Raw genomic sequence first — 27,177 nt, forward strand, 5'->3', positions numbered from 1 at the left:
GAGGAGAGCCTAATCAGATAGAAAAGAAATACATTCACACAAAGGAAAGTATAAAGCACAAAACTGGCAGCAACTTCTGGCTAATCTTGATCTCCAAAGGCTTGTCTGAAAAGCCAGGCTTTCAGGTTTGCCTTAGAAGTTTTAAGATAAATCTACTCCAAGGACTTCCAGAGTTGGGATCCTAGGTAGGGGAAGTTAGATGCATGATATGTTTTATACTTTAGTCCTTTGCAGTTGGGAAGGTGCAGGTTAAGGTATGTCCGTGAAGATGGTGACCTGTTTCTGAATGGAAGATCTAATAGATTGACCATGTAACTTGGTGATACTCCATGGATGATCTTGTGTATTAGTGTGATACATATATCACACTAATACACTAATACTAATAGATATATATTTAGGTTAATGATGCTACTGTAATTTTATGCTTTAAATGTTTACTTTGTAAACCACACTAGGTTGAAATTTGGTTTAAGGAAGGTGGTATATGAGCACAATATAACATATTTAAAAATGTCTGAACCACCTTCTCAACCCAAGGTCATCCAAAGCAATGTACAAAATAAAGATTTTAAAAAAATCCAAAACATATCAATATAAAATACACAAAACAGAATAATAGCATAAAGGAACAGTCAGAACCAGATAAACAAAATTGCCACCATGATGTTAACAGCTCCTAAGGAAAAAATCATGGGGTATATGTTTATGACTGAATAGTCAGTGAATGGTGCTGTCTGAGCTCTGGCATTGAATATTCAGACATACGCAGCCTGCTAAAATTTAGATGGTTACTTATCAAAATTTACTTATTTCTGATCCGATGAAGGGCTACCTTCGAAAGCTAATCAAAACATGTATTAAGTTAGTCCAATAAAAAAGGTATCATCTTATTTTCTTTTCTATGTTTTATTTTATTCTATTTCTAGTGACTGGCTTTTTTTCTTAGGACAACTGCTTAGCCAGTGTCCTGAATGAAGGAACTGCACCCTGCTCTCTTATCTTTTGGATGCCTTGGCATCACCATCTTATCTCTTGCCCCAAGCTGCAGATTGCCTTGAGCTGCCCCTTTGTGTGTGTGCGTGTGTGTATGGGGGGGGGGGGGGGGGCGGCAAACACAGAAGAAAGCGGACCTCTGCAAAGGAAAAACCAAGAAAAGAGCACAGCGAAGGTGACAAGATGGATGACGCCAAACAAACTTCTACTGGACTCAGAAATAAGTTCACAGCAAGAGTTTATTCTTAAAAAACTGGACTCAACACGAGTCGTGTTTCGGCCGTTCAGGCCTGCCTCAGGAGTCCCTAAAATGATATACAACAAATTATATTAACTCAAAACATTAATAAAAACGGATACATTACAAATAGTCTAAAAGCATAATCTCAAAAATGAATAGAAGCATAATCTCAAAATAATAATAATAATAACAGACACAAACCAAATACCCTAAAGAGATGTGTGTACCGATTTATAAAACATGGAAACAACATTAAAAAATGTATTAAAGAATAATATTACTAATACAATAAATTGTATTTTAAAATTATCTTAAACGTCTCTTCCATTCAATAAGTCTCATAAACACTTGATGAGGATCATAGATTTTGCAACAAGATGAATCAAAAACAGTGACAGAATTAAACCAGACCTGATCATGAACATGCAAATACATTAACAATGCAAGAATAATAATTTCTTATTAATATCTTAAAAAATAATAATTCCTTATTAATATTATAAAGAATAATAATTTCAAATTACACATTTTGCAACAATAAAAATCAAAAACAGTGACAGAATTAAACCAGACACAATCATGAACATGCAAATTCATTGACAATGCATAAATAATAATTTCTTATGTTATTAAAATAATAAAAAATAAATAATGATAATTTCAGGTTACATATTTACTCTTTTAAAACGTATGTAAACATATCTGTGACATACAAATACATTGACAATCATGAACATGTGAATACAATAACGATGTGAAATTAATTTCTTATTATTATTATAAAAAATGATAATTCCAAATTGCACATATGTTCTTTAAAAGGTATGTAAAAAATCCATATACGTGTTCATATCTTTGACATGCAAATACATCGACAATACAAAAATAATAATACTTATTGAACTGGATGTCTCTGTTTTGATTAAACCCTGTAATGTGTACCTGTATGGCAAAGTGCTATTGGTTCTCATAAGGAGAGTCTTGTGAAAACACTGGATTTCTCTAACAACACCTAGAGAAGGGAATGAAAGACGATTGTAAAATCAAACCGAATAAAGTTAAAAACAACTAAAGAAAAAATATACCTGAAAACAAACAATAGATTTTTAGGGTATTTGGTTTGTGTCTGTTATTATTATTATTATTTTTGAGGTTATGCTTCTATTCATTTTTGAGATTATGCTTTTAGACTATTTGTAATGTATCCATTTTTATTAATGTTTTGAGTTAATATAATTTATTGTACATCATTTTAGGGACTCCTGAGGCAGGCCTGAATGTCTGAAACACGACTCGTGTCGAGTCCAGTTTTTTAAGAATAAACTCTTGCTGTGAACTTTTTTTCTGAGTCCAGTAGAAGTTTGTTTGGCGTCATCCATCTTGTCACCTTCGCTGTGGGGGGGGGGGGGGGGGGGGGGGGGTCACATATATTTGAAGGTTTGCCTATGATGTCAGACATCCCTGGGCAGACCATGATTAAACTGGTTATTTGAAAACTGCTTCTTTACTCTCAACAGCTGCATTTAACAACACTGACTCTTTACATATATAAACCCTTAAGGCCATACTGTAGAGGATAATGTAAAAAATTCTAATCATGGGTGTAGAGAGTAAGAAGTGACTGCTACTTCTCATTCTCCTGTGGCTCCCTTTTCTCATAATCTATTTAGGAAATCTTCATTAGACACTAGAGGGAGACAACAACCTGTGAGGAGAAGTCAGTGTCAGCAAGCATGCTAGCCTGCTCTTTAGGAGTTTCCTGACTTCTAGCAGGAGAAATATCATTTTTCTTTTTCATACAGGCTTTGTGAGCCTGCCTGCTTTCCACAATGCCAATATGTTTGTGAGACTTGGAAAGTTTTTCCTGGTTCTTTTTGCCCAGAAAGGAGAATGTGATTCCTTTATTCTGTTTGAAATTCGGGTTAACTAATGAGTGCTTCTAAGCTGCAGCAGGGTACAGGTGCACAGGGTACTTTTGTATTTTACAAGCTCTGTGGGTGCTAACTTTGAAATGAATCTATCTCAGGAAGAGGAGAGGAAAGTATGCTCAGTGTGTGGCAGTGGCCAAAAACCCCAAACATATTAGGAATTATTAGGAAAGGAATAGAGAATAAAACAGAGAATATTATGATGCTACATGGTGAGACTGCACCTTGAGAATTTTTGTGCAATTCTGGTCACTGCATCTCAAAAAACTGGTAGTGGAACCGGAAAAGATACAAAGGAGGGTAACAAAAATTATTAAGGGGATGGAACAATTCTCATATGGAGGGAAGACTAAAGAGGTTAGTGCTCACTTGGAGAAGAGACAGCTGAGGAGGGATATGATGGAGGTCTATAAATCCTAAATGGAGTGGAATTGGTAAAGTGTGAATTGATTGTTTACGCTATCAAAAAGTACAAATACTAAGGGGTACTCTATGAAGTTACATAGAGGGGCATTTTCAATATGATGTCTCAGTCGGACTTTGAACGTTTTGCGCTAAACATCCCAAATCCGAATATGAAACATAGCCATTTTCGAAACAGTAAAACATCAATCCTTTTTTTTCAAACATGACTCCATGCTAGATGTTTTTGTGCTCTATGCATTTATCTTTTTGGTCCATTTTTGGCAAAAAAAAAAAAAAAAGTCCAAGGCAAAACTCACAAAATCAAGCCATTAGGATGTAGGAAGAGCCAGCATTCTTAGCAGACTGGCCACACAGGTATTCCCAGGATATCGATGGGGCAGCCTAGGTGGCACTGCTGAGGCCTTCATATAAGAGCTCCCAGGTACACATCTCACTCTTGCTCTCTTATCTTGTCTGCTGAGCCCTCCAAAACCCACCGCCCCCAACTGTAAACCAATACAATAGCCCTTATGGGTGAAGGTGTCACCTATATGTGGTACAGTAGGTTTTTGGTGAGTTTTGGAGGGCTGACACATTCTATCACATGTAACAGAGTGGGATATGGGGGTCCCCTTCTCCACAATGCACTGCACCGACAACTAGGCAACTCCAGGAACCTGTTTGCTGCTCTAATAGGACTGGCTATAACATCTAAGGCTGTCATAGAGGATAGTGTGTACTGTTTCTTTTACATCTTTTGGGGTGGGAGGGGGTCAGTGACCAATGGAGGAGTAAGGAGATGTCATTCCTTTATTCCTCCAGTGGTCATCTGGTCATTTAGGGCACCCTTTGTGCCTTATTCGTTCTAAAAACAGATCTAGCTCTAAAAGTCTTAGTTTTAGTCCTGGATGTTTTTCAGCCATAATGGAACAAAATGAAAACGTCCAGGTCTTAGGCATGCCCAAATCCCGCCCTTAACATGCCCCAAAAAGATTTGGATGTACTGCAGATGAACAACATGGATTTCAAAAATACCGATTTGGACATTTTGTAGAGAAAAACGTCCAAATGTTGCTTTATGACACTTTTTAGATATTTTTCTCTTTCGAAAATGAGCCCCATAGTGGCATATTTAAAACAAATAGGAGAAAATATGTTTTCACTCAACATATAGTTAAGTTCTCAAACTCATTGCTAGAGCAAGTGATAAAAGCAATTAATGTAGCTGGGTTACAAAAAAAAGGGTTGGACAAATTCCTGGAGGAAAAGCCCATAAACCATGATTAAGGTAGACCCGGGGGAAGTCACTGCTTATACCTGAGGTTCACTAGTATAGAATCTTGCTTCTTCTGCCAGGTACTTGTGACTGGTCACTGCAGAAAACAGGATACTGAGCTAGATGGACCCTTGGTGTAGCCCAGTACAGCAACTCTTATGAAGCATGTGTAGCTACCCAATTAAATCTAGGACTAGAACAGAAAAGCCTGCACTTATTTCGAGGAAGATCTTGGAAGCAAGGAAGACCATAAAGGACCTCAGGAATTACTATACTGCTGTGTTTTTGATTTTTGCTTGTTTTTTTAAAGTAATCATGAACTGTGTATTTTGGAGAATGTCAGAATTTGTAGTGGATCCTTTCGCTCTTGACATGTTGCTATATTTTTTTTTTAGAGAACTTTTCTATTTTGTCAAACCACTTCAAGGGAACATTCTTTGAGCGACTGCATCATTTCCCTGGGCATTGAAACTCATACCATTGGAAAAATCCTAATGCAGTTTTTCTTACTCTGAAGTGCTTGAAAGGGACTCTTTACTCAAAAAGGGCGTGCCCTGGGAAAAAGAGCTTTCACATAGTACCATTCGGCATCTGTCAGGGCCATGAGTATCTAGACATTCTTATGGCATTTCTGCTGATTTTCTTTGAAAGTGTGACCATTTTACTATTGACTCCTCACATTTACTCTCTGCTCATCCATGTAGGCATGGATAGTAGCTATATCCTCCCCCTAGAACATATCAAAATGCCTTAATAATTCTCAGATAGATGAATAACAGATAGGTGTGCAAGTGGTGGTCTCCTTAATCCTCCTAGTCAAGCATTAAGTTTGGGGCATGCATGCTGAAGATCAATGCATGGTTATGTAGATGATGTTGAAAGCTTTTTGCCTTCCAGGGAGGATATTACGAGAGCTGCTGCACAGAGGTTGCATTCACCTATCAAAGAAGGGGTGCTAAATGTCTACCAGAACAGACTAGGCAACCTGAGGAGGGCTTTAAACTGGGATCACTAGGGATGGGTTGACAATGTCCTCAGAAATAAGGGAACTATCTGGAAAGCTATAGGGCTTATTTTCAAAGCACTTAGACTTACAAAGTTCCATAGGTTACTATGGAACTTTGTAACCTATGGAACTTTGTAAGTCAAAGTGCTTTGAAAATACACCTCATTGTATACTAATGCCCACAGTATTGGAAATAAAGTTCCCGGTCTGACAGCTGTCATGGAAGAGGCCGATTTGGATTCAGTATGGTTTCAGGTACATGGTACACCCAGAGTGATGACTGGGATATAGTTATATCTACTACAGTCTTTTTCAGGAAGAACGGGGTGCTATAAATAAAAAATATTAAAGCAAGAGAACAGTATTGCTTAGAAGATAAAGTGGTGGGACTGTTAATCTGGAAAGATGAAATAGAACATCTATTTAAAATTGGTGCGATACACAGGCCCTCCTTCACAGGCAGAATAAATGTGGAGGGATTTAATGGAAGACATTCACAACAATTTCTACGAAAAGGAAGGTGCTATTGCTAGGTGATTTCAATCTGCCAGATGTTGACTGGATGATCCCAAGTGCAGTGTCATCTACAAGTAGGAAGTTCAGATTCAATTCAGAGAAAGTTGTTCTGGTAACAGATAATGCACCTGATGCTTATGAATGGTCAAACAAAACTCTGGCCAACGTTGGACTTTGGCTTTCAGCAGCCTGAATTGGGCATTAGAAAAAAAGATAAGTGGTTACTGGTCACGTATACACACCAATATTAGTACCAATGGGCAGTATAAAGCAATATATTCTACTAGAGGTTTTTATGCACAGTGGCAACATAGTTTTCACCTGGGTGTTCTGAGGCTTTTTCTCCTGTAATTACAAAAACAGTATCTGAATTCAAGAAAGTATGGAACAAGCATAGAATCTCTCCAAGGAAGAGGAAAGGATTGTAAAGATGAACAGTTAATGTGGATGGGCAGATTGGAGGACATTATCCTGCTTATAATCGAAAGAGAAAAATGCCTATATTGCTACCCAAATCGGGAGATGGGCGCCTTTCTCCCATGGGCGCCCAAATCGGTATAATCAAAAGCCGATTTTGGGCGTTTCCAACTGCAATCCGTTGCGGAAACGGGTAAAGTTGACGGGGGCGTGTCGGAGGCGTGGTGAAGGCGTAACTGGGGCGTGGTTATTGGCTGAGGATAGATGGGCGTCTTTAGCTGATAATCGAAAAAAAAAAGGCGTTTTAACCGCGATTTTGGGTCACTTTTTTTGGACCCTTTTTTTTCCACGAACAGGTCCCAAAAAAGTGCCCCAACTGACCAGATGACCACTGGAGGGAATCGAGGATGACGTCACCGGACTCCCCAAGTGGTCACTAACCCCCTCCCACCAAAAAAACCCCACTTTAAAAACTTTTTTTCCAGCCTCTATGCCAGCCTCAAATGCCGTACCCACCTCCATGACAGCAGAATGTGTTTATTTATTTTACAGTGCTTATATCCCACAATTTCCCACCTCTGGCAGGCTCAATGTGGCTTACAACATTGGAACAACAAAATAGACAGGGTACATTAAATGGAAAGGGGTAAGCAGGGCAGAGAGGTAAGGATAAATGAATGGGTCAGTCCATAATAGCAGTGTCAGTCCACCTTTCCCTGGTTCTGATGTGGCTCTCGGGTGAGTGTGACACCTTTTCTGTTATGCGCACTGTAGAGTCACATCAGCAATGCATTGTGGTGGGTGTAGGGTATTGGGCTCCGTGATTCCACTAGCTTGTGGCAAATGCTCACGATGTTGGTAGTTGGTAGGCTCCACTCCCATGGTGCTTTTCCCCCTGCTGACTGGGTCAGAGTGTGCCCTGTTTTGTTTCCGGTAGTCCATGAGGTAGTGGCCATTTTTGTAAGCCAGTTTTAGATCCCTTTCACGTGTTAGCCACGTTACAGAACTTAGTTCTTACCTTGAATGTGGCTGAAAGAGGGCATTGTACAGCATTCTGCCAGCTCGGACCTACTGCTAATCTCAGTACCAGGGAGACTCTTTGCCGGTGGGGCACAACCTCTGATCTGCAGTTAACTGTGAGTAAGCGTGCTTATTCCAATAAAGGACGTTTTCGGAGAGATTAGTTTTCAGGTGTCAACTGGTGTGCCAATGTTATATAGCAGCAACAAGTCCTAGAGGCCTGCGTGTATGCACGTCCCTGGAGCACTTTTAGTGGGTACCGCAGTGCACTTCAGCCAGGTGGACCCAGGCCCATCCCCCCTACCTGTAACACTTGTGCTGGTAAATGGGAGGTCTCCAAAACCCACTGTACCCACATGTAGGTGCCCTCTTCACCCCTAAGAGCTATGGTAGTGTTGTACATTTGTGGGTAGTGGGTTTGGGGGGTTGGGTGCTCAGCACCCGTGGTAAGGGAGCTATGCATGTGGGAGCGTTGTCTGAAGTCCACCGCACTGACCTCTAGGGTGCCCAGTTGGTGTCCTGGCATGTCAGGGGGGCAAGTGTACTATGAATCGTGGCCCCTCCCACGATCAAATGGCTCGGATTAGGACGTTTTTGAGCTGGGCGTCTTTAGTTTCCATTATCGCTAAAAAAAACCAAACGCCCAGCTGAAAAACGTCCATTTTTTCGAAAATACGGTCTGTCCTGCCTCTTCATGTACCTGATTTCGGACATAGACACCCATGGAGATAGGCGTTCGCGTTTATGCCCCTCATAGTCTTTTTCTGCCATTTAGTTCTGATTTTCAATTACTGTGATGGGGAGGCAGGTTACGGAAGGAGAAATGAAAGGTCTTCATCTTTGGAGGAGTAGCCTAGTTGTTAGTGTAGTGGAGTTTGATCCTGGGGAAATGGGTTCAATTCCCACTACAGCTCCTTGTGACTCTGGGCAAGTCATTTAACCCTCCATTGCTCCAGGTACAAATAAGTACCTGTATATACTATGTAAGTCCCTTTGAATGTAGTTGCAAAAGGCAGTATATCAAGTGCCATTCCCTTTCTGATTTCCAATGTTTATGTTGCTATGTTTATCATTTCATCTCCATGTTGTTTTACCCAAACTGCAACACACAATTTAACAAGGGAGACAAGCAAAGGGCTTTCTATGCTTAAAATAAGTGTAGGCATCAATTGTGGCTAGGCAGAAAGGGTAAGGAAGCAGAGACCATTTTATCTAACCCACAGACCAAAAATACTTAACAGTGTTTGGATAAGAGGCTTGGGGAGGCTAAGCCTCCCCAGCCCAGCTGTGACCTTCCACGCGGCCCCGCCTACCTCTTCTCTAAATGCAGCCTGAGACGACTCCCGAGTTCAAATCTTCTGCTGCCGCGTGCCGCCGCTTCTGTTGAGCAGCGCAGTGGCAGCCAGGAACAAGACATACAGCCAGCATAAAAGAAGAAGAAAAAGAAGCGCGGGGCCGCCCGCAGCAGCGTTCAGACATGCGCTGTCGGCTCTGCCGGTCTCTGCCCCGTGACGTCAATTTCCCGTTCCAGGGGGCAGAGGACCGGCAGAGCCGACAGCGCATGTCTGAACGCTGCTGCGGCCCCGTGCTTCTTTTTCTTCTTATGTCAGCGCTGCAGCAAAGAGGCCCGGGCCGGAGGGTGAGAAGAGAACGTGGTCACTGGCGGGAAATGGTAGGAGGAGAGAGAGGGAGAGCAGAGGAGAGCCAGGGGGCATGGATAAGAGCAGTGGAGAGCCAGAGAGCGATAGGGAGAGAAAGAGGGGCCATGGAAAAGAGCAGGGGAGAGCCAGGGGCATGGAAAAAAGCAGGGGAGAGCCAGAAAGAGATGGGGAGAGAAAGAGGGGCCATGGAAAAGAGCAGAAGAGAGCCAGGGACATGGAATAAAGCAGGGGAGAGCCAGAAAGAGATGGGGAGAGAAAGAGGGGCCATGGAAAGGAGCAGGGGAGAGCCAGGGACATGGAATAAAGCAGGGGAGAACCAGAAAGAGATGGGAAGAGAAAGAGGGGCCATGGAAAGGATCAGGGGAGAGCCAGGGACATGGAATAAAGCAGGAGAGAGCCAGAAAGAGATGGGGAGCGAAAGAGGGGACATGGGCAGGAGAGAGAGAGAAGCTGCTGGGGAGAAACTGGGGGAGACCCTAGCTGTCAGACTGAGAAATGCTGGCTGGATGAAAGGAGGGAGAAAGAGGAAAAATGCTGGAAGGAGGGGGCAGAATGAGGGAAGACGCTGGTAGGGAGGGAAAGAGGAAAGACACTGGAAGGATGGGGTGAGAGAGGACATGCTGAATGGAAAAGGGTCAAGAGAGAACTGTCTAGAAGGAAGGGGAGATAGAGGGAGACAATGGACGGAAGGATTGGGAGAGGGTAATGGGTGGAAGGATGGAGAGAGAAAGAGGGATGACACTGGATGGAATGGTAGGAGAGAAAGAGGGAAGGTGCTGGACATGGATGGAGGAGAGGGAAGTATATGCACATGGATGGAGGGGAGTGAGGAAAAATGCTGGATATGGATGGAGGAGAAACTGATGAATTTAAGAGCTGGATCAGGATACTGAAGGATAGGGACAGGGCTACATATGGTAGACAGGACGCATAAGGACACAGGAGGATGGTGGACATGGTGAGAGAAAAAAATATCAAATGGAAAGAAGACGCTGCATAAAACAGAAGACACTGGGACCAAAGCGAATAGAAAAACTAAATGCTCAGACAAGAAAGGTAGAAAAAAGTATTTTATTCAGAATTTATTAACTGGAATATGTCAGCTTTTGGAAATTTGCATCTGTGATGTTTTGCATGTATGTTTCAATTTTTCTAGTATTGCTGCATGCTGAGTCTGACTTCTTGAGGTAACTTTCCAGTTTAGTATTTTGTCTTCATATCTGTTGTGTCATGTGTTTTTCATGTGATCAAGGTGCAGTATTCTGCTAGCGTGTAGTATTTTCAGCCCTTTTGGGGTTTTTTTTGTTTCACTAGGTTGTGCACTGCTGTTTTAGAGCCCGGTGTAATTACAGTGCTGCCTTTCCATGCATAAAGTTGTAGCTTGTCCTGTCCTTGGAATTAGTACTGTTATGGTTTGGTAAGGTTATGAGTGTGCTTTTGCACAAGGTTGTGTATAGTGTTTTGCAGTGGAGAGATTGTGTATTGGCCTTACTGAGGTGGCACCAAATCATCAGAAAGGGTTTTGGAGCCAAAATCATGACACACTACCTCTTGAAGGATCTACATATAGTCATTCATAAAAGGAGCTAATTGTGAGCACTTTCCACCCTAAAAGGGTGTTTTGTGGCTCTACATGAGAATTGTGATATTATGATCCCTTGTTTCATATTGTTGACGGTCTGCATTTTCCGTATGGGTGGTATATTGGTTTATTAGGGTCTGCCCAGTGTTATGGTACAGTAAGGTTTCTGAGTGTGTTTTTGCACAAATTTGTGCATTGTGTTTTGCAGTTGAGCAATTGTGGTTAGTACATGCTTTGAGCAACCACTTTATTTTTTGACATACAATACATATTTAATATCTAAATTTAATAAAAGGTATTAATTGTGACTTATTTTTTACTTTTTTTTTCTATGTTGTCAGACAATTATGAGTGCAAGCCCCGCCCCTGGCCCCACCCTAACCCCGCCCCCTTTAGCCTCCCCAAACAGTTGGGCCACCGACCGCCTATGCCAGCAACACAAAAGACTGTGGTGGATACACATTAATATACCTATAATATGCAGGGTTATAGTGGATACAGGCTACCTACACCTACCAAGTTTCCCATGTATAAAAATTTAAAGGTCAGATTTCGTGCTTTTTCAACAGACACACTGGCCCTTGGGAATAAACGTCCAGAAGATACCACTTTGAGCAAAGCTACCTCTCACATTTTAAAAAAGGCTAAAAACATGGGGGTCAATATTAAAAGCAATTTAAACAGCCACAAATAGCTCCTGGCTATTTCAATCTCTTGTCCAGGGCTAACTGGGTATATATTAAGTAGCACTTATCAGATAGTGCCACTGAAAATGCCTAGTTAGCACCCAAGCCAAAATCAGCTATTTTGTGGAAAATCCAGGGACAGAATCAGTACTTAACTAGATGAAATAACTGTATAAACAGGACTACATAAAGCACAGTCCTATCTCTATATGGTTGTTCTTAGCTGGGTAAGTGCTGAATATTGCATTTAACCATCTAAATTTTAGCAGGCTGCGTATGTCTGGATATTCAATGCCAGAGCTCAGACAGCACCATTCATTGACTATTCAGTCATAAACATATACCCCATGATTTTTTCCTTAGGAACTGTTAACATCATGGTGGCAGTTTTGTTTGAAATCTGGTTCTGACTGTTCCTTTATGCTATTATTCTGTGTTGTGTATTTTATATTGATATGTTTTGGATTTTTTAAAATCTTTATTTTGTACATTGCTTTAGATGGCCTCGGGTTGAGAAGGTGGTACAGACATTTTTAAATATGTTATATTGTGCTCATATACCACCTTCCTTAAACCAAATTTCAACCTAGTGTGGTTTACAAAGTAAACATATAAAGAATAAAATTACAGTAACATCAATAACCTAAATATATATCTATTAAATACGATTATCTTTTCTGTTTTGAAAAATGTGACCTCTAGGTATAAAATAGAATGTGCAGCATTTAGCACATTCTAATTCTGTTAGTACGTGCTAAGCTTTAGTAAAAGGGCCTCTACGTTCACTACTACAACTCAGAGTGATGTAATAAGACTACATATACATCACCAGTAGAGTAAAACTAATCTGTCTTAGATGTTACTATGGGTGTCTTGTTAGAACAGTAATCCTACTCAGTATGAGAGGAAACAAAGGTTCAGACATTTAATCACATGATGAAACTGTGTCAAATCTAATAGAGGGCTGCGGTAAGTATAGACTCACCATACAACAAAGGGGGAAAGGGGATGGGATTCGATACGCTGCCTTTCTGTGGTTACAGTCAAAGCAGTGTCCTGTGGCAATGGACGGTTAAGTGACTTGCTCAGCATGACAAGGAACTGCAGTGGGACTCGAACCCTGGTTTTCAGGCCAATATATTAACCATTAGGTTACTCCTCCACCACAGGGTACACAAGCTCACTACAGGGCCCTTTTACAAAGACGCGCCAAAAAGTGGCCTGCGGTAGTGTGGGCACATGTGTTGGACACACACTGGACCATTTCTTCACCGTGTCTGGAAACAAAAGGGTGGGGGGGGGGGGGGTTCCCGGGAAATGGACGTGCGGCAAAATTAAAACCAGTGTGCGTCTATTTACAGCCTGAGCCCTTAACACCACCCATTGACTTAGCAGTAACTGCTCAAGTGTTACCCACACGGTAACCGTCCAGGCGGTAATGCCGATTTGACGCACAACCTTTGTAAAAGGGCCTCTATTTGCTTACAAAAATACTGAAAAGCACTTATGCAGTCAGTGGGGCCACATAAGGTTTTTTTTTTTTTTTTTAATTTGGGACACTTACATGGATAACTTGGCCCTTTAAGGTCATATAAGAGGACATTCTATAACTGGGTGCCACAATGCTGTGTTGGGACCATCTATTTATAATGCCATCTGGGTGCTCAGATTCCATCTTAATACTAGAGAGCCAAGCATCATCAACAACTAAGAAAACTCAAACGCGTGAAGCAATTCTTCCAAGGGAAACATTTGCAACCTGACACAATCAATGGTACTAAGCCATGTAGACTACTGCAATGGAATTTATGTGGGATGTAAAGAACAAACCTTAAAGAAACTTCAGACCGCTCAGAACATAACAGCGGCTCATCTTTGGAAAAAAAAACGATTTGATAGTACAAAACCCCTCCGTGAAAAACTACACTGGCTACCAATCAAAGAACGCATTGCTTTCAAAATCTGCACACTGGTTCACAAAATTATCTATGGTGAAGCCCCGGGATACATGACAGACTTGATCGACCTAGAAACACATCCGAATCAACACGAACATACCTAAACCTGCATTACCCAAGCTGCAAAGGACTCAAATACAAATCAACTTATGCATCCAGTTTTTCCTACATAAGCACACAATTGTGGAATGCATTACCAAAAGCCTTGAAAACTACGGACGACCACCTTCACTTCCAGAGAACACTAAAAACCTGTTTAAAAAGGCATACCCTAATAATCCACCATAAATGCCTGATCTCTGCAGCAGAACAAAACCAAAATACGTAATGAACATAACACAACTCTTCCGTTGTACGATTTCCTTATGTGGCTGTAACACATGAATTTTATCTTATCTCAACATCACTTTGTATTTGTTTACACCGGAGTCTGAAAACGCAATCTCCGGTACTATGTAAGCACATTGGGCCTGCAGATAGGTGGGAAAATGTGGGATACAAATGTAACAAATAAATAAATTATAGAATACTAGCGTAAACCCACACTAGCAGCAAAAGCTGGTGCAACCACGTACACCATGCAACAGCAGGTGTAAATAAGTACCCCTAAATGCAGGAGGCCACACTGCTAACTTACAGTATTTTGTAAGTGGTGTGTAGAAGTGGCAGGCCCCTCCCACATGTACGCCCCCTTCCAGTTACATGCTCTTTTAGACTAGCGTGTCTGCGCTTATGTGCACAAGTGTTGCTTTCTGTGCAGTTATGTGCCACCGTATGCACACAGTTATAGAATTGCCTTTTAAGATAGTAATTTTAATAACAGGGCACTAGGTTCAAAGGGCAGGACGGCACATATTTTATGGCAGCACGAAGGTGCTTTTATAAAATACCAGCACAAATCCTACAGAAATCATGCCTAGCTTAAAGAGCAGGGTATTTATTTATTTATTGCATTTGTATCCCACATTTTCCCACCTATTTGCGGGCTCAGTGTGGCTTACAATACATTGTGAATGATGGAAATACAATTTGTTACAGTGCGATTATGGGTTACATTGTGAGGAGTTTTGGGAAGACAAAGTCAAAACATCATTTGGTGAATAGAACAATGGAATGTAACAATGGGGAGATAAGGCGATAGAACAATAGCAAGAGAACATAGGGTATGATAATTATTATCTGTGGGTAGAGTTTTAAGTGTGGTGAAAATACGGGGGAAGAGAATTCTGAAGAGAGTGTATTGGTGCATTTCTATTAGTGTGTATGATCTTCATGTGTTTTGATTCTTGCAGTAAATTTTCACAAAGAGATGAGTTTTCAAAAGTTTGTGGAAGTCAGTTAATTCGTAGATTGTCCTCAGGTTCCGTGGCAGTGTATTCCAGAATTGCGTGCTCATATAAGAGAAGGTTGATGCATGTAGTACATGTTTGCACTAAGGGGTCCTTTTACTAAGGTGCTAACAGATTTAGCATGCACTAAATAAGATGCCCATAGGATATAACAGGCATCTTATCATTCAGCTTGTGCTAAATCTCTTAGTGCGGCTTAGTAAAAGGACCCCTAAGAGAGGTGTAAATGTACCTGTGTACAATACATGCAATGATTCATATTATACAAAATACGCTAAGTCATGACTCTGCCTGTGCTCTGCCCAAACTCTGCCCTGTGCATTTCTGCTGTAGAAGTATATACCAGTTAGCACCGTGCAAAAAAAGGTTTATAAGATTACCCTCTAAATGAGCTAATTATCTGTCTTGACTTGGGATGATCTGGGAAGGGTCTAAAAGTTATTCAGTGAGTGGCAATATTCAGTCACTCTCTAGATACTGAGTCCATCTAAGTCAGAATAGACAAGCAATATTTTCAGCAATTCTATTTGGATGGATAGGATTGCTGAAGTCAGCATAACATTCAATGGATAAGTTATTTAGTTAACTTTGTATAGCTGGCTTGCTGCTGAAAGCTGACCTCATAGCAGACAAGAGCCATGGTAGGCACAGATTCAACAGCAGGTACAGAATTATCATGCACTTGTAATACACAGGAATGTGCCGAGTACAGATTTACCTTGAGCTTGTAACAGACTCACCTTGTAATTTCCGGCGGTGGAAACGAGGTGATCCCAGGAAGCTGTTCTTGATTGAATTGAGGCGTGTCCTCCAGGGCATCCCTCCAATGCTGGGCTGGAAGGCGGTGTTGGATTGGGTGTTCCTGCTGGGCTCTCCTTGGGTGTGTGGACAGGTGTCCCCTTAGGGGTAGGGAGGGGGCTTCCCTTGGAGAGGGGTGAGGGGTAACCTGTATGATGGGGATAGATTGGTGTTTGGGTCAGTACTAGAAGGGAGTAATCTAGCAGGAGACATAATAGTGACTTGCATGGAAGGAACAACCAGTTTCCTTGCATGGTGCATTGGCAGATGAACGGCCCTTGGCATTCTGAACTTGAGAGTGCGGGGAAGGGGATGCACTGGTGTTGCTGGTTGCAGTGGATTTGATTTGGTTGATTGCAGTGGCTTCTCAGACAGTTTTGTCTTGGATGGTAGTGTCTGCGTCTGGGGATGGGCTGCTGCCCTGGGCTTAGGCTGGAGAGTGTGATCAGGCCTGGCTACATTCCTACAAGCATCTGGATCCAGGGTAACTTGGGGGCGGGGGGAGAAAGGGAAGGTTGGTGGCTTTGAGGGGGAATGAAAAACTTTCTAACAGGCTACAAGACAGACGCAGAAAGAGAGAGAGTTCATGCACATTAAGAGTAAGGGTAGGGGATTTTCACAGACACAACACAGGCCAATGCATGAGGGAGAATTGGAAACCATATCATTTAAGTGACAAAGATCCATCGACATTGACCAAGTACACACAAATAATGAGGGTAGGTGGGAAAGGGGATTTGCAAAGAAAGAAAACAGAACAACAACACAAAGAAGACATGCAATTAGCCAGAAGCACAGCGTGTTTCATCAACAGCAAACAGAGCAACAAGAGAATCAACAACATAACCTGGGCATATGTAACAAGGTCTGGCTCCCGTTAAACAACACAAAACTACAACTAAGTAAAAAGCAATCATCAAACAAAGCAAATTAAAATGAAGAGAAATCCTTAACTTGAGACTTCTCTGTAGCAGCTGCTGCAAGCAAGGCCTGATGAGAAGGAAGCACATACACCCTTGCAGAGAATGCACATGTTAATACAGGAAGATGGGAACACTTTGTTTCTTGATTCTATTATAATCTCTTCTTGATTCTATTATAATCTCCTACCCGGGTTATTACTAGAAACACCCCCTAAAACCATCATTTCAAAAAAAAAAAAAAAAAAACTAGCCCTCATGAAAAATTCAGCAACCAAATAAGCATAATGGTTTTCCCAAACTGTGCCAGTAATGCAACCCAGGCTTTCCTTGGAATATGTCACTAGAGAATGACATGGGGACCCGCAGTAACCGCGGGGATGGGGACAGAGTTTTTTCTTTCTTCATTTGAGAACTTGTTGGATACAAAGAATCGCAATGTCAAACATTTGCTACAATTATAAGAACTGGGTTTAGTGTGCCCTTGTGTTTTCTTATGGGCTCATTGACTGATCTTTATTGAGATTGTGCTCTGATGATACACCAGAGACTGAAGAAACTGCAATTTAGGGTTTATGTTTAATGTTCTTTGTGGGATTTACATATGTGAGGGCAGGTATAAGTTTGGTGTGGATGGCAGTGTGAGTGAGTTGCAGGGATATTATTAGTAATTCTTTTAAATGCACTGATTTGTTTCACTAATAAAGATTTTGTAATTTATATAGAACAGGAGTACTGTTTGTTGTTGAAGTTAAAATTTAAATGCCAAAGAAGTGTAGAGTGATGCACTTGGGGAGCAGAAACCCAAAGAGATACCGGATAGGAGGGGAGAGATTAGTAAGCTTGACTCAGGAGAGAGACATTGGGGTGTTGGTGTACGAGGATCTAAAGGTGAAGAAAATGTGACTAGGCAACGGCCGTGGCCAGAAGGATGCTAGGCTGCATAGAGAGGGGTATAACCAGCAGAAGAAAGGAGGTGTTGATGCCCCTCCACAAGTCATTGGTGAGGCCCCACTTGGAGTACTGTGTTCAGTTTTGGAGACTGTATCTTGCTAAAGATGTAAAAACTGGAAGTTTTGCAAAGAAAAGCTACAAAAATGGTATGGGATTTGCATTGCAAACCATACGAGGAGAGACTTGCCGACTGAATATGTATACCTTGGAGGACAGGAGAAACGGGATGACATGATACAGACGTTCAAATATTTGAATGGTATTAATCCACAAACCTTTTCCGGAGACAGGAAGGCAGTAGAACTAGAGGACATGAACTGAGGTTGAAGGGAGGCAGACTCAGGAGTAATCTCTGGAAGTATTTTTTCACAGAGAGGTTGGTGGATACGTGGAATGCCCTCCCGCGGGAGATGATGAAGATGAAAACGGTAATAGAATTCAAACATGCTTGGGACAAACACAAAGGAATCATGTTTACAAGGAATGGATCCATGGAATCTTAGTGGAGATTGGGTGGTGACGCCGATAATTGGGAAGCAAAACCGGAGGTGGGCAGACTTCTACAGTTTACGCCCTGATCATGACTGAATATGGAGGGCTTCAGTGTAAGTTTTAAGGGGCTTCGACATTAGCTTCAGAACTTTTAGTATAAGAAGAGTGCTGGGCAGACTTCAACGGTCTGTGCCTTGAGAATGGCAAGGACAAATCAAACTCAGGTATACATATAAAGTATCACATACCATGTAATTTGAGTTTATCTTGTTGGGCAGACTGGATGGACCGTACAGTTCTTTATCTGCCGCCATTTACTATGTTACAGAGATGGGACGGGGACAAACTATGAACTAGACTGTTATCTTTGAGTGATGCCTACAACATTTAGATTTTTTGGAAAAACAAGCAAACATGCTGGCCACAACTAGCAAAATCTGCATGGGGGATTCTGAACATCCTGCTACCAGCACACCTTCTAAGAAGACATCTTCTACTGTAGGAAAGACTGTGGAAGATAGGAGAGCTAGACTGAATCCTGAGATTGCTGATGATCATCCATAGATTAAAAAAATCTAAACAGTGCTTCATAGGACACATTTTTTCCCCTCTAGGGCATACAGAACGGGTTGTATTTTATACCCCTGGACATTTTAACAGGGTGGATTAGAATTCCTTTGGGTAACAGAAATCAGCTATTGTTGGGGTTGGAAGGGTAGAGGGTGGTGTTGGTAAGAGGGTTTATAGCTGCTTATTATTATTGTTTTCTATTTGTAATTTGTACACGTTGCATAGCATATTGTTCCTTTTTATACTTTAATAAAAAGATTTAAATATAAATCATAAGTGTTTGAGGCTTCCACATTTGAGGACAGAGCTCATGGGGCAGGGACAGAGACGGAACCTGTGGGGATGGGTGGGGATGGAGACAGAACCCACGGGGCCGGGATGGGGACAAACTTTGTTCCCATGTCATTCTCTAGATGCCACCTCTGGGACTGAGGATGTACCTGTTTCTAAGCTAAGACCATTATTGGATCTTTGCTCACAATGCATCCAAAGATGCAAAGTTAGTACCAAATTTGAGGATAGATGTGGCCATAGGTCTAATAGCAAGATAGACAGAAACCACTTCACAGAGGCCAGGAAACAGAAATGAGACAGATACGGCTCTGGTTAATACAGGGCTGTATTTTTCTAATATTACCCAAACTGTGACTGACTGGAGATTCTTTACAACTGACTGGGAGTTGACTGGAGGCCATTAATCATTAATCTTTTGAGTAACCGAATATTACCTATAATTCTTTTACCTGGGAATAATCAGAATGGTTTTATGTAGCACATCTCCAATACCTAATATTTATTTATTATTTCTTATATACCGCCTGCAAGCCCAAAGGCTATCAAAGCGGTTTACGTTCAGGTACTATAGGGCTCACAATTTAAGTTTGTACCTGAGGCAATGGAGGGTTAAGGGACTTTCCCAAGATTACAAAAAGCTGAAGTGGGATTTGAACCAGGATCTGCTGGTTTTCAGCTCATTGCTCTAACCAGGAGGCTACTCTGGATATCATCACTTTGGGGCAGTGTCTCCACATGGGTTACTTTTGTGCATACCATGTCAGTAATAAACGTCACTGCTAAGCCAGGGTTTCATAGGTTTACATCTTAGTCTCACAAGTTTAATACTTGCTCCCCTTAATATTTGTATTGTGCCAAGAGAGACACTCTTGATTATACATACTACTACTTTTATCCTATATTATCTCCTTTGTGTCATCAATAAACCGTAGTTAATCCTCTTAATTTTTGCTTCATTTCTGTGGTTCATCTCCTGTTGCAGTGGGTCCAGAAATCAGCTGACCATGGCCCTGTAATCACACCAGCAATGTTATCTTCTCCTGAAGATTTTGCTTAAGCTAAGGATGGGCACCTTTTTATCCTGGATGAAATATTACCAATATGTTTCTTCCCTTCCTACTTACTAATGTAACAATTGAAGCACTTATTTCCAAAATCTGCTAAGTTCATAATAGTTGCAATGGTCTTTGAGGATTTTGGAAATAAGCCCTTCAATTGTCTTGCTGAGATCTGGTATAGACTTTCTGAAATGTGGTCACTATGCGATGGTACTCAAGCAAGGGGATTTGATCTCTTCTTGCTCAGACATTAATCTCACCAGTGCCTAGATAACTGTTATTTTACTCAGTATCTCATCAATACTCATAGTGACTGGAGGTTATCATATACTTGACTGGCTGGGATTTGTAAGTAGCTGGACATTGCTACCTTTAGAATTTATGAACTGTTTGAGCTAATTTCTAATCCCTCTTTTCAGCAGACACTTGTGGGGCAAAGTTACAGAACTTCTAAGTCTTTTAGTCCTATTGCTATCCTGCACAGGTCAATGTATATGGCTCTGAGTAAGCACAGCAAAGGGAGGGGGCATGACCGTGAACAGATGAGCAAGATCATGCTGGTTTCCAAGGAGCGTGCAGGTATGCACAGAGCATTGCCAGTGGTAAACACACACACGCAACACACAGAGCAAAAACTAGGTGCAAAGTGCATGTACTCAGTCTCTCTCCAAGGAATATGTTTTAATCCACTGCAATTTATTAGACACCCCAAATTCATAAAGATGCATACAACAGAAGAAAGCTCATCACTTCATATTATTTAACAGTTTCTATGGCAACAAATGGCAAGAATTTTTATAGTATGCGACCTTAAATAAAATTCACTCCTAATCCTTCCAAACATCAATGTAATGCTATCATTTAGTGTAGAGTACCTCTACTCTGGGTTGCACATGTGTCTCATTTTCAGCCAAGGTTACATGCCCTTTGCTGAGAACACCCTGCTCTACTGTGTCACCCAAAGTAATCCAAAGTCACACAGCAAGCTCATAAACTCAGAGAGCTGAACTTCTAAAGTGCATCACTGCAGACTTCATCCAACTATTAAAAAAACAGTGGCTGAAAATTCCCTGCAAGTTTTGCAGCTTTTGATATGATCCAATGGCAGCCACAAGAAAGGTACAAATCCCATCCACAAAATAAATTAACATTAAACCTCAGTTCAATGTATGTTTTTTCAAAGGAGGAACAGATGCATTTGTAAAGATTTTTGATTTTGTAGCACACTCTTCAAGCCTGTTAGACAGTCTTTCTTTAACCAAGGCCTAAGTAGAGAGCATTACCAGTCACCTACTAACTGATCCCTTTGCTGTAAAGGCTCTCGTCTAATTCCACCTCTGAAAATTTTTTTAAAAACATATTTAGAGGTGTTCTAAGCAGAGCTGGATGATGTCATCATATTCCTTAGCAGCCCTGTGCTTTGAATTCTATGATGTCACACTGACACTATGATTCCCTATTATTCATGGCGTCTGTAAGACCAAAGTATACTACATAAGGAACTATATATTCAGCTCCTGTACCAGACTGGATTAAAGTGAACACTTTTACGGAATTAAACTCTATCACACTGGCATGCTACAAATATTGGTAACTGTATAATTTCTTTTTTAAAGAATTTAGTTCATAAAATAACAGCTTAATAAGAAATAAGCATGCAAAGAATCCAGTTGATGATGTGTCGGAAAACTCTTTCAGCTGTATTGGCATGTTGAATACAGGGGCCTGGGCCCCCACAGATTTCGCCCTGGACCCCCCTACTGCCGCCGTGGGTACCTTTGCTGGCGGGGAACCCCAACCCCCACCAGCCGAGGTCCGCTTCCTCCTGCCGCTGCGAGGTTTTTTAAGTTCATCGGATTCGTCCTCCGTCACTCTGTGCTGCTGTTCAAAGAAGCTGCTAGCTGAATGCAGTTTTCGGACTGAGTCTGACGTCGCTGCTGCACGTTGTACATGAGTTTGACGTCCTGCACGTACAACGTGCAGCAGCGACGTCAGACTCAGTCCGAAACTGCATTCAGCTAGCAGCTTCTTTGAACAGCAGCACAGAGTGACGGAGGATGAATCCCGATGAAGAACTTAAAAAACCTCGCAGCGGCAGGAGGAAGCGGACCTCGGCTGGTGGGGGTTGGGTCCCCCACCAGCAAAGGTACACATGGCGGGGGGGGGGGGGGTGGGGGGGGTCGGAAATGGCGGCGGTGGCAGCTGGGGGGGGGCTATAATGTGCCCCCTCACTCTGGCTTCGGCCCCCGCTACCGCCGACTTTCAGATACGCCCCTGGTTGAAAAAAAATCTTAAGATTCTGACTCCCTTTTTCTCTTCAAAGATAATGGAAAGGGGCCCAGGGAACACCTGCCAGATGTTGTTTAGCTAAAGCACAAGTTGATTTTATAATATGGGGGGCATGTGTCAACTTCCAGTGCAGGCTTACTTACAGTCTAGTTCCTGATGCATGATGGGATGACGCCCTGTGGAAAATGACCCTGCCTTGCAACAGGACCAGCCCTAGCAACTGCAAGCAAGCAGATTACTTGGAGCAAACACAAGTGCTGAGAGGCACTGAAATTAATCACAAGGGCTGGCAGTTGCTCCTCCAAGCTGCATGTTGCTTATTATTATTATTTTAGAGAGAGGAGGACTCCCCTTGATTGGGAAATATATATGCTTCAAAACAGAGGACCTGATACAGTATACAGAGGATTCAGGACTGCAACAGTTCCAGGAGACACATGTTTACGTTTATGAAGCCTATAACCAGAGAAGACACTTCTGTATTACAGTGCTTTTTCTCTTTAAACTTACAGGGTTTCAACGTCATTCACATTTGATTCCCATGACTTACTATCAAAAAGTGGTCATGTTCTTTAAAAAAAAGGTTTCAGGCTGGGAGCAGTGTCGGGGGAAGGGGGCTCCCCTTCCAATCCAGCTGCAACAGAGCCAAGGAAGCAAGTTCAAAAGGGTTCCAAGGTTAGCGGCCTGGCAGAAAATCGCCACTATTATAGAACTTTGTTAGACCCCTTTGGTGGCATTAGAGCTTGGCTAACACGATAGATTTTCTCATCTTTGCACTGTTTCAGGCTTTGCTTCTTGGTGTGAAGCTCAGCTGCAATATTGTGGAATACCTTGAAGGGAGTCCTTTGCTTAATCACCTGTCTGAGTGTTTTCAAGGCAGACTGCTGGGGTTTCAGTGAGGAAATGAATTCAGTCTCTAGAATGCAACACTATCAGTGGATTTGCTATAAAGGAGTCCTACTCACCTCAGGCATGTACTCGCAGAAAATGGAGAAAAATAAAGATTATATGGAGAGGGTTGGGACTTTGAAAAGGGAAAATATAGAAACTGAGAAAAACAATCTCCGGAAGACTGAAACTACTGCACTGAATATGGTTTAGACATGTGAATAGGGATATGTCATCACTTACCCGCGACTGCTGAGAGGGCTGGTGGAGAGACCTGATGAAGCTCCGCTTATGGATCGGGACCTAGGTGGATAAAATAGTGAAAATACAGGCCTGAGAAATTTGCACAGAACCTGAGATGAGAACAAACTGTGAATGATGGACAGCAAAGATGGAAGCAGCATACTCACCCCAAAAACTCTACCCTCCCCCCCCCCCACCCAATTTAAATTCTATGACCACTTCTTGGCAGATTTGGGATGCAGCAATACCTACTCTGAATCAAACTGAAGACTAGAAAAGAATGGAACTGGAAACATTCTTATCTCGCCTGTGTGCACAGAGAGCACTTCTGTCTCTGGTTCCCATGTATGTGCTGTACACCATTTCTACTTTTAGGAACACAGAAACAATAACTAGCTGGCGCCTGCTGAAATTCACCAGAGGGTGTTTACTATCTGCCCTTAGATCCCAGCATTCTTTCCCAACTCAACCATCCAACCCATCAGCTCCCTGCTGCCCATCTTTCACATTCTCTCCTGTAGGACAGCATGGCTCCTTGCCTCTGCTGAGCCATACTGCCCAGACTGTAGAACTGCTGCTTACAGCTTCCAAGTCCCCAGAGTCTTGTGGCACACCGCACCAGTATGTGTATCCACATCCCACCAGTCGCTAACAGACACCAAGTCTCTGGCTAAGCATATTTTATGCAGATATAGATTTACACAGAGGGTGCTTAACAGATCTCAGATCATTATTACACATATGGAGGATCCAGAATGAGAACCTTTCACTTCTGTGAAAAGGATGCAAGCTACCAACTACTGAACAACTGAAGTTGAAGATGGATGTATTTTTGAAATTTCAAGCCAAACTATAAACCTTTATCATCCTACCAGCTCCTTGTGACCTAACCCTCCATTGCCCCAGGTACAAATAAGTACCTGTATATACTATGTAAACCACTTTGAATGTAATTGCAAACACCACAGAAAGGTGGTATATCAAGTCCCATTCCCTTTCCCTACCTATTCTCAGTCAATGACCTCATAGTGGAGCTTTTAAACAAGAGTGGTCTTTGGTATCACCTCCTTACATATAGTGCTCAGCTTTGCATTGCATTACCTAGGACACTTCTCTACAGGTACATATAAAGAATGTACAAAAGTTCACGCGCATTGAAGAGTGTCTCAAAGCCACAAACTTTGTGAGACTTTAGGCTATGAGAACTATGAGCATGCCTGCACTGCTAGACTTGACAAACCAAGCCAGGTCGTCTCTGCTTAGCTGCTAAAAATAGCCTTGTCACAGATACTAGGGCTTGAAATTAAAAAAAACCCAAAACAAAAACAAAACCTGTACCCCACCCCCACCCCTGATCCAGCACAATGTGAGGAAGCCCCCACCCCCATATTTATTTTTGACATTTATATCCCACATTATCCTTGAACATACTTAAGTTCAATGTGGCTTACAATAAATAAAACAATAAGCAAAGTAACCACGAATGTAAATAAGAGACAGATAGGAACTAAATAGCAGCCCATTGTTTGCTAGTAACATATTACCATACTCTTTCAATGGGTAGGAATCTGTCAAAGAGGAAAGCTTTCAGTTTATTTGCAAAATACCAAATAATCTGATTGACATTTGATTGCAAAAAGCAGAGAGTTCCATCATTTAGCACCTAGATAGCGAAAGTCAGCATAATGAACTGACTCATAACGCACATTCTTGCAATTTGGGAGATGGTCTAAGATAGTCCCTGGATCCAAAAGCTGTATTACGTAGGGGAAGGTTTATTAAACCTTATTATTTTGAAAATAATCCTGCTTTGATGGGTAACCAATGCAGTTTACATAATCTAGCTGCAGTGGTGAGACTACTGCTAGGGGTCAGGAGACACCATTTCTAAAGAGAAAGGCTGGGGATCATGTCTGCCTCCCACTACTCACTAAGGAGACCCCAGTAGAGGCCAGGAGTATAACAGGATGTGAATGCAAGGGGGATTTCTTCACTCAATGTTGGATCAGAGAGTGGGAGAAGAGGGTTGGGTGCTGGGGACCTTTTCTTATTTAATATTGGATCAAAGGTGGGGAAGCAAGGGGAAGGGTGCCAGAGCCTTTTTAAGGATTGGGGATGCAGGAAGAATTATTTTAAACTTGCAGGTCCTTTTACAACCACCCTCATGGGCATCAGCTTTGCACATGCTCCTCCATGGAAAGTTGATATCACCTCCTGAGGTATTATTAACTGTCAATGAATAAACCAGTTTGCCAAACTTATGCAAGGGGTGTTATTTACATTGCACACTAACAGCACATTATGATTTAACTTGCAAAAAAACCAAACAAACAAAAACTCTTGAATTAAGCTGCGTTTCTGGCACTGATTTGTCATAATCCAGTTTAGTAAATAAGGGCCTGAGTCCACACACTACAGAAATTCCTAGCATATTAAGAACACTGCCACAGTTATGTAGCAAGGTTCAATGCAGTTTAGACAGCTCCTACAAGATTAATTTCTGCAAAATGTTGCCTAAATAACCGGCATAGCCCTAAAGCTCCAGCTAAATAGAATGCTTTTCTTATTAACAGAAGCACTACCATGCCACACCTCAATTAAACTCCTACAACCTCTGTACAAGAGGGCCCCTTGTTTTAGCAAAATTTATATTGTTCTGTCTCAGTTTTTCCTTCCTCAGAGTACTCTCTTATGCATGACTGTTTCTTCCTGCTTTCTTGGGCTTTCAGCTCATTCCAGCATTTTTCTCTATATTTATACTCTCTTCTACTCCAGCCCAGCCATTCCTGTGATAGTCCTTTGGGTGAAAGGTGTAAGTAAATCAAATAAATGTGTTGACCAAGAAAGTCAGATTACGTCAAATGGCTCATTTATACTGGATGCCAGTGACACCAGAAAACAGTGAATTGCCGCGTTCACACACAAAACTGGTGGTAGAGATCATGAGTTATGTTTAAAAACATATCCCAGGCCAGAACTCTTTCTAGTATCAGTTCCACAATCTAACCGAGCAATGCCCTCCTTAAAACCCAGCATAAGTGCACTCTTAAAAATAACTACTAGGCATCACTGTAGGTATAATCAACTCTCCTAAGGAAATGTAAAATAAATAAATAAAAAAATAAACAAACAAACCTTTCCTTCTCTTAATGAATTTCAAATATGTTAGTTCAACCATTTGTGTGTCTGTTATCAAGTGTCCAGGATACGTGCATGTATTTTTAAATGTAGATCTGCTGCCAAATCGTTCTCTCGACAGCAGTCAAATATTGGTTATGTGAAATAAAATCATACTGTAAGAACTGCAAGTCCTAGCCAGTAATGGAAAACACCCATTCCTTCTGCACTGGAAGCAACAGCTAATGGATGGACACAGTCTGCACACCACATTAAACCTCAGCTACCAAAGTCTGCTATAATAAAAACCACCAAAGACCTGACTGTGTGACTATATACACCTCCCACAAGGGGTTGTCCAGATCCCCACATCCAATATTCCCACAGTCCTATTCTGTAATAGAGAGGAACTGGGCCCAGAAAACACTTATAAGAACTGTCATACTGGATCAGACCAAGAGAACTTCTAGCCTAGGTGGTCTTCAAAAATGGCAAATATTAAGATCATAGAGG

General features: G+C 41.7%; 1 protein-coding gene across 1 annotated transcript in view; it reads right to left on the reverse strand.

Annotated features, from left to right (window-relative positions):
* Nucleotides 1–27,177, reverse strand: part of BRSK2 (BR serine/threonine kinase 2) — a 900,270-nt gene that overhangs the window by 53,383 nt on the left and 819,710 nt on the right. Inside the window, 6 exon segments of the mRNA XM_030202457.1 lie at nt 15,782–15,871; nt 15,874–15,966; nt 15,969–15,987; nt 16,158–16,260; nt 16,307–16,393; nt 23,548–23,607. Of these exon segments, the coding sequence (XP_030058317.1) occupies nt 15,782–15,871; nt 15,874–15,966; nt 15,969–15,987; nt 16,158–16,260; nt 16,307–16,393; nt 23,548–23,607 (452 nt within the window).

This window comes from Microcaecilia unicolor, chromosome 4 (assembly GCF_901765095.1).
Source record: "Microcaecilia unicolor chromosome 4, aMicUni1.1, whole genome shotgun sequence".
NCBI classification, from domain to species: Eukaryota; Metazoa; Chordata; class Amphibia; order Gymnophiona; family Siphonopidae; genus Microcaecilia; species Microcaecilia unicolor.